The following is an 8,516-nucleotide window of genomic DNA, read 5'->3' as shown; positions in this document are numbered from 1 at the left end:
TTAGAATGACAGATACATGTTGAACATTTTTTTCTCATCCAGCCTGTCCAAAGTCGACCTTGACATGAGCCTGCCCTTTGTAAATCTCCCGTTCTTCCCGATTGGTCACGCCGACATTTGTCATGATTACTCATTGCACTAACCTGTGTCAGGTCATTTGGCGCCAGCTGCTGCTAGTTGCCTGATTGATTCCCCTCCTATTTATACCCAGTACCCCAGTCACTCCTTGTCAGTCCGTCAGCAAACCTCTGCATACGCAAGGCAATAACTTTGACTCTGGTTCCCGTCGGTCCCGTTTTATTCCGTATACCACTCGTCTGTTCCTGATTCCCCGTTTGTCTCCGGCGATCGCCCCGTTTTGTCCTTTTGGGCACGCTCTGATCACCCGCTTGCTAACGACCCGTTTTTGACCACCGACCACACTCTGATCCCCCGCTCCGGCTATCGACCCGTTTTGCCCATTTGACCACTTCGGCATTGCTTCCCTTGTCCAGCAAGCACCGGATCGCTTGCGTTTGTTTCCTCAATATCTCAATAAACTTTTGAGTGAAATGTTACGTGTTTGGGTCTACCATTTGTCCTGGCTCTGACAGCATTGGTATGTTCATTGTTTGACTGTTGTTTTTTGTTTTTGTTTTTACTATATATAACTTTAAAAAATAATTATATTTACCTGCACTTTCTGCATTATGGAGCTGCAAACATTAAGAATACATACACATACACAGACCGAGAGATTGATAGATGGATAGATATACTTGGGTCGCAAGCAACAAGTTATTTGCGTGTTTCTGAAAACAAGTGTGGCCTCCTACATTTTGCAACACACTCGAATTAGAGAAGCAGAAGTAAAGGAGAAAGTGCAAGCGAAATTGCCAAATTCTAGGAGGGGACACAGGACGAGGAGGAGGAGAATCCGAGCGAAAGGAGTGAATCACTCTCTGTCAGAATTGAGTCGCACGAGTTCGCAGTTGGGTCTAAAACTTTTTAGAGCGCGCGCAACTTCTTGGACTTGATTTTTGGCACAAAGGAAAAAACACCCATGAAAATTCTGCTGGGATGTGACTCCTCACATCGAATCTTGAGGAAATGAACGCCAATAGCAGCGACGCGCCACCTCGGAGCAGCTTCCCTTCGCCCACCATCCCGGTCATCATGTTCATCTTCGGGGTGGTGGGCAACGTCACCGCCATCGTGGTGCTGCGCATTTCGCGCAAGGAGCAAAAGGAGACCACTTTTTACACCCTGGTGTGCGGCCTGGCCGTCACCGACTTGCTGGGCACGTTGCTGGCCAGCCCGGTCACCATCGCCACATACGTGCGCGGCGCCTGGCCCGGCGCCGAGCCCCTGTGCCAATATTCAGGCTTCGTTTTGCTCTTTTTCTTCTTGGCGCAATTGTGCATCCTGTGCGCAATGTCCGTGGAGCGCTACCTGGCCATCAACCACGCGTATTTCTACAACGAGTACGTCAACCAGCGGTTGGCTGCAGTGGCGCTGGTTGCAATCTACGTGAGCAACGCGGGACTGTGCGCGCTGCCGGGAATCGGACTGGGGGAGCTGACGCTGCAGCGGCCGGGGAGTTGGTGCTTTATTGACTGGCACGGAAGCGGCGGGCGCAACCGGACCTGGACGGCCGCTTTTAACTTGTTGTACGCGGGCGTTAACGCGGCGGTGGTGCTGGCTACGGTGGTGTGCAACGTGCTTGTGTGCGGCGCGCTGATCCTCATGCACCGCCGCTTCGTCCGACGCACGTCGCTGGGCGCGGAGAGGATCCGAAGCGGGCGTCAATCGGTGCCCGACGCGCATTCGAGGCTCACGCGCCGGGGGAGTCTGCGGCGGCTGGCCGGTGCAGAGATCCAAATGGTCGTTCTGCTTATTGCCACCTCGGCGGTGGTTCTTGTCTGCTCCATCCCCTTGTTGGTGAGACACTTGACTTTAAAATCGTTATTGTTTATCGCGCAAGATCCCCACTGAGTAAATGAATATTTCAAAAAGCAGAGGGTAAAAAAGAACAGCATTAAGGGTGCACCATACCTGTCAAACTCCACGGCTCCATGCCCTTACAAACTGTCGTATTTTCCCTTACAAAATACAAAATAATCTTACACCATATTTTTTTTTCAAACCTGTTTATTTATGTAGTTGAACATGTTATATTGTACACGTGTTTCGTTTTATCATTCTGTACATATTCTTAATGATAAAATAAAACAAAAATATCAGCGTAACTAAAATATCCATTAATAACACTTAAAATTTAAATTTGTAAATAAAGATATTTTTGGGAGGAAATAAATAGTTGGAATTTCTATTTTGTAAAGCAAACCACAATATCACCCATTGATGCTTGTATTTTAAATTGCAAACAGACTATTTAACAGGGACAGAAAAGTATTAAAGCCTTGTGAAGTTATCGGTAACTGTTGGAGGTATGTTGTGCTCTCCGATGAAATGGCAAAACATCACTTCTGCAGCTGTTCAGGAGTCTTCTGGTGCGATCGTATTCTACATAATAAGCTTATTAAAACAGTAAAGCTATATTCGGAAGCGCAGCAGAATGCGCCTTCACGCGAGGGGGGGAAGATTTTGCAGGGGAGTCTAAATTAGCACTACAGCAGCAGACGCATGCGCACAGTAGCATCAAATGCTCGCTTTGTTTGCAACAAAAAAACGATACCGAGGATAGAGGCTACCGGGGCGAACTGACTTGATTTGCCGTTTCGTGATAGTCGGTGTTGACCGGATGGCACCCATATTTGACAAATTTGCAACAGATTTCCTTGTACGTCGTACACGTATTAAAATGCATACTAAACGTACTTTGTACAGCAAAAACGTACAGGTTGGCAGGTACTGTGCACACCTAGATGGGTAAACCTAGATCTGGGAGTGTGCTTCTTAGTAATTTCAAATAGTGCGCGCCGTATGCTTTTGTACTCGAATCGACCGATTTCATTTCCCCCAATTCGGTTCTAATCTCTAATCTGCCACGTAGCCAACAATAATTAAGCAACAACTAAATTTACTGTAATTGGGAAAATAGAGAAAACATTTGCTAAATTGATTGTGTTGTTTTATTTGGTAAATCAAATAAACCTGCTAATACAAATTATCTTTGTTTTATCCAACACATTTTAACGCATGATAAAGGGAATTGCAATCATTAATAAGGGGAGCAATTGGCATAGGTTGACAGGTATGTAAATAAAACTAGTTTTAGCGCAAGGACCACATGGTAGAAAAACATTCTTGCCTGCATGGGCTGGACTAGTATATTAATGGCATAAAAAGTGTGTGTTAGATGGAGGGCTGGGGGTCTTTTTGGAGGCTCACAATTAAATTGTGATTCAGACATGTAAGATTTGATTATAAAACGATTTTTTTCCTCAATTTTTTTTCCATCACTGAGATTTTATCTCTTGTAGTGTTTATCAACTGTTCAGTTGTAAAAGAAAGAAAAAAAACAAACAGGAAATGAATTATTTTTCACAACCGTTTATTAAACTGTAGTGATGTTATGTAAACTAATCACATTTAAAAAAAAAGCGTATTTATATGTTAGTCCACGTTGTTTCTGAAAAATAAAACAATATCAATTTGAATTATAAACAACTTTTTTTAAGCACTAAAAGGCGCCAAATACACTATGGCCCTTTAAATGGTTTATAGGTGTTATGACACCTCGTGTGATAAAACTTGACTTCGAGTCATTTGACAGTTAGGACCAGAATGCCAATTTATGATAAATACTTGGAAGGAAGACTGGGTAGGGTTAAGAAAGGATGGTGAAGGGGTAGGGGGTCGTTCTGGGTCCCCATCGTGATGAATGATTGTTTGAAAAGGAATCGTTTTCCTTGGCTGCCTGCCTTGTCCCCGCGCCGTTCTGTTTCTGCCATGTTTTTGTCGTTTCCATGAGAAAAGTGCGTAAATGCGTGCGGGCAATTATCTGTGGTGTTGCCTTTACAGGACCGTAATGATGATCAGAATGAATTTGACACGTGAACAATTGCAGTCGAATTCAGAATTTATACACTGTAAAAAATAATGAGGAAACATGTCCGGAGGAGATTGGGGTTTTAAAAAGTGCAAAAACAAAAGGAAACTTTCCTTTCAGTTGAGAAACCATTTTCTAAACAAGGCTAATTGTTTCATGGTCAACTAGTTTATATTGGAACATGTGAGTAGAAATAGAACATTTAATCCACTTTTTATAAAAAACAAAACAAAAAAACATTATATTTGTTTATTTAATTCCTACCAAGAGCTCAGTCAATTGTTGCTGCGATGTCATTTTAATCCATTGATCAATTAATCAATCACATATAGGTTAACTTAAAGTATGCATTTAACTATTGTTTTTCAATTCAAAGCTAAAGCTTCAAAACAATAAAGCAATTTCAACATTTGTGCTATAACAATAAAGCGACTTAAACCTGAGTTCAAGCTATAAAATCGTTTTCACTCCTGAGTTAACGCTTTAAAACCTCTAACCCTTGAAGTCAGGCTTTAAAGCTGTTTTCATTCCTGAGTTAAAGCTTTATAACGACTTTAACTCCCAACTTAAAGCTGCAACGTTGCATGAACTCCCTAGTTAAGGTTTTTAAAACAATTTCTAAGCTAAATCTTTACAGCTGCTTTAACTCTTAAGTTTGAGCTTTATAGCGATTTTCACTCCCATGTTTAGGTTTTCACACTGAGTTAACTCCTCAGTTAAAGATAGAAGGTTGCATGAACTCCTCTGTATAAGCTATACGATAAATTCAACTCCTAAGGTAAAGTTTTAAAGCTGTCTTAACTCCTGTGTTAAACTTCCAAATGTCACTTGACTCCTGCTTTGTAACATTGAAGCTAGTTAACACCTGGGTTTGGGTTAGGCACCACAGAAGCTGATTTAACTCCCGAGTTGAATCTTAAAAGAGGTTTTAACTTATGTGGTGAAGGAGAGATAAACCTAAAACCTATAAAAATTTAAAAGTGCATTTACTCTTAATTAAAGTTTTGGACCTGAGAAGGATTAAAGCTCTGACTCACAGGCAAAGCAAATATTTACAAAATAAGCAAAAGTGTTAACACATTTTTCTAAAAGGGAGCTAACATAATTGTCTGAAATCTTGCTGCTACGTATACCCAAAAACCGTAAAAAGGATAGGAAAATTAATTAGAAGTAAAATGGTGCATTATATTTAGGGTTGAAGTTTTAACTTATCTGTAAAATTGAAGAGCTTTGAAAGTTCTAATTTGTCTTCTCACCTTTTTGGTCTTCAGCTGAGGATCTTTGTGAACCAGCTCTTCAGCAACCACAAGGAAGAGTCTACCGGGCTCAACAAAGACCTGCTGGCCATCCGTATGGCCTCCGTCAACCCCATCTTGGACCCGTGGGTCTACATCCTGCTCCGGAAAACGGTGGTCCTCTCACTAATGGAGAAGATAAAATGCCTTTTCTGCAAGATGGGACGAGGAAGGGGAGGAACTAGCGGTCAGTTTCGCTGTCCCGGCGTCCGACTGTCCTCGTCGTCCATCGTGTCACGAGACTCGCCGTCTCTGCTGTCGCAGGGGCGCCAAGGCAAAGCATGCACCTCCCACAGCTTCTTGTACCCCGCCGAGGGCAGGATGGACTTTTTTCGGAAAGATGCAGACAGGTGCTCTGGTTCTCTTGGTGGGAAGCTGTCCTTGATGTCCTTCGAGGGAACTCAGACTGAAGGGGGACCATACAGGGAGTGCCAAACCGGCCTTGAATGTGCTGCTGATAGACACCACAGCAAACGGCCAGCAGAGACACATCTAGTTCAAGACTCGACTCTGATGAGGGTCTAAGTTCATGAGTCTAAGCTGTATGTGTTTTTTCCTTGCACAAATAATTAATTGTGATTCAGTATCTGAATCCATTGGTATGGACAAAATTTAAAGCAGGGGTCTCAAACTCAATGTATCATATTTTCCGGACTATACTAAGGCGCACCTAAAAAGCCCAAATTGGCCGAAAATTTAAGTGTGACTTAAATCCTGATGCGGCTTATATGTTACAGTATATGCATATAAAACGAGGTCTTATGGTACACTACTGTATTTACTCAAATACATCGCTGACCAAAATTGCAAAATATTGTATGCAATAGGAATTGATCCCGGGTCGCAGCGGAAAAAATACAGAAATCTTCAGTGATTCATGACATACAACAGCGCACTTAATTTTATATAATTATCACACTATTTTTACTCCGTGCCAGAAACGAATGTTTGAGAATAAAAAAAAAAAACTATGCCTTGAAAGATGTAGCGTTAATAAACGCAAAGTCTTATTCGTCATCAGATACACCAAATAGTTCCCTCGTCATGCTTTTTTACATTCATGTATATATTTTAGGACGAGTTTCTGTCTATTCCAGTCTCCAACATTTGTTTCCGGCACCTTGAGTAAAATAAATGAGATATTGAGATATAATCTGTAAAATCTGTATAGCCTAGTGGTTAGGTTTCAGCACTTACACCACAGGGATCCGTGTTCGATTCCCATTGAAAGTAATGTTTTGAAGTTGTTGGCAGCAACATTTTTTTTGCTTGAACCATTGCAGTTATATATACCGTAATTGTATAAAATATGCAATGGTTACACACAAATAAATACAGTAACTCTTAATTGTCTAAGTTTTAAATCCATGCGGCAGTCCAGTGCACCTTATAAATAAATAATAAAAAAAACACGTGACAAAATAATATTATTTAGGGTTGCAGTTTATAATCGGGTACGCTATATAGTGTGGAAAATACAGTACTTGTAGGCCGCCGGAGCTAATATCTGGGTGAAGTTGGGCAAAATCTGATTTCCAGATAAAAAGCTCTAATAAAAACGTATACTGTTCTCAAATGTATATAAAAAATAAAACAAAAATCAATTCTACATAAAAAAAAAATACAAATAAAAAACTTTAGTCAAATCCATAAAAGTCAAATGATCATCTGCGGGCCATGAGTTTGAGACCACTGATTTGAAGTCATTCTCCCCTATCCCATGGACATAAATAGTGCTTTGGCAAAATCTTGTTGTTTGATACCACTCTGTTTTGGACCAATACTGATACTCCGCTCGATACAATCTCTGATGACGATACCAGTAGTGCACTACCCTCAAAGTAGGAGTAATATCAAAAAAACAAACTTCAAATCTCAATAGAATTCTTCACAACATTGGATGACATTATTAATGGGACATTGTAAATAAATGGACCACTAGATGTCACTGTATTGTGTAGTGCAACCGAAAACGCGCGCTATAAGCACAAGGAGGAAGACAAACTACGATGACTCAAAGACCAAAACAGACCATTTTATTATTACTATTATTATTTTGCACAACATTTTTGTGTCCTGTAGGAGCAAGATGGCGGACGATAATACCCCTCTCTAGTTGAGTCTCGTTATATGTAAAATAAATGTTAATTTTTCTACATTTAAAAATGTATGTTTATATGATAATTCATGTACTATTGCTTATTTTTAAAATCAATATAAGTATATCTCTGTATTGAATGGATATTTATTTACAACTAGGAGTCACTTGATAATGCACACATTATAAGATTTCTACAATTATTTTGTTCCTGATCCTAAAACAGCCTCTAGAGATCGGCTGATACTGCCATCAGTCACAGTCACAAATACAGAAAGGCCGGTACTGGAACTCTCCGATTCCAAATATTGAATCCAACGCCTTTATAAGGCAATTTATAGTCCGCATCACTTGCAAACATACGAACTGTGCTATATTTTATCCTCTGAAAGAGATGGCTAAGTATACTGAAACAAGCTAATCGTTGCCTTGATGTTACTGAATAGACTTGCTTGCATGCACAGTCTTCCAAAATTACAAGCAAAGTGTGCTAGCTTTAGATTTTATTTCAACACCTAGTTTCAGACACAAGACAATTTGATATTTTATATGACAAGACCTAAAATATTCAGTCTGAGTATGTATTGTCAATTAACAATCTGGCAGCTTAATGCTAACATATAATGAACAGTGCCAAAAATAGATGCATAACTTAAAAAAAAAACCCATTAATTTCAAAACATACAGGAATACAAAACCATTTCTGGATCTTAAAATAATACCATGTCTGCGTCTTCTTCTTTATCCTAATTATGCCGTTATGCCTCAAGTAGAGCTCAGTGCTTCCTAGCATGTTGTGGCCCAATATGGTACTACACTACAGGACCCAAAGTGATTTCTAACTCACTTGCAAACTGTTTTTTATACAAAAAATTAAAACAAAACAGCCAAAAATTATATTCAGTCCAATTTAAAAAATGTTCACCCTAGAAGCCCTTCTAGGAGTGTTAGCTACATGCTACTTGATGATTAAGCTATTCAAATGTGAATGTTGCAAGATGCTAATTTACTTTGCACGTGCAAACACGTATGTTATGGTCTTCTCTATGAGAAGGTGCAAATATTTTAAAGTCCTTTTGTTTGCACGGCTTTTGGAGTTGAGCAATGGCAATGTTAGATTTCATGTGTG

At 40.2% G+C, this 8,516-nt stretch overlaps 1 protein-coding gene across 1 annotated transcript; it reads left to right on the top strand.

The window, feature by feature from the left end:
* Nucleotides 1-969: 969 nt before the first annotated feature.
* On the top strand, nucleotides 970-6,250 carry ptger4b (prostaglandin E receptor 4 (subtype EP4) b). Its single transcript, XM_088355304.1, is given in 3 exon segments — nucleotides 970-1,920; nucleotides 5,266-5,699; nucleotides 5,701-6,250. Coding segments are annotated over 3 exon segments (1,350 nt in total). The 5' UTR covers nucleotides 970-1,089; the 3' UTR covers nucleotides 5,786-6,250.
* Nucleotides 6,251-8,516: the final 2,266 nt, after the last annotated feature.

This window comes from Urocampus carinirostris, chromosome 16, assembly GCF_059441175.1.
Source record: "Urocampus carinirostris isolate Australia breed hairy pipefish chromosome 16, RoL_Ucar_1.0, whole genome shotgun sequence".
In the NCBI taxonomy this organism is placed as follows: Eukaryota; Metazoa; Chordata; class Actinopteri; order Syngnathiformes; family Syngnathidae; genus Urocampus; species Urocampus carinirostris.
This window is presented reverse-complemented; position numbering and strand designations above follow the sequence as displayed.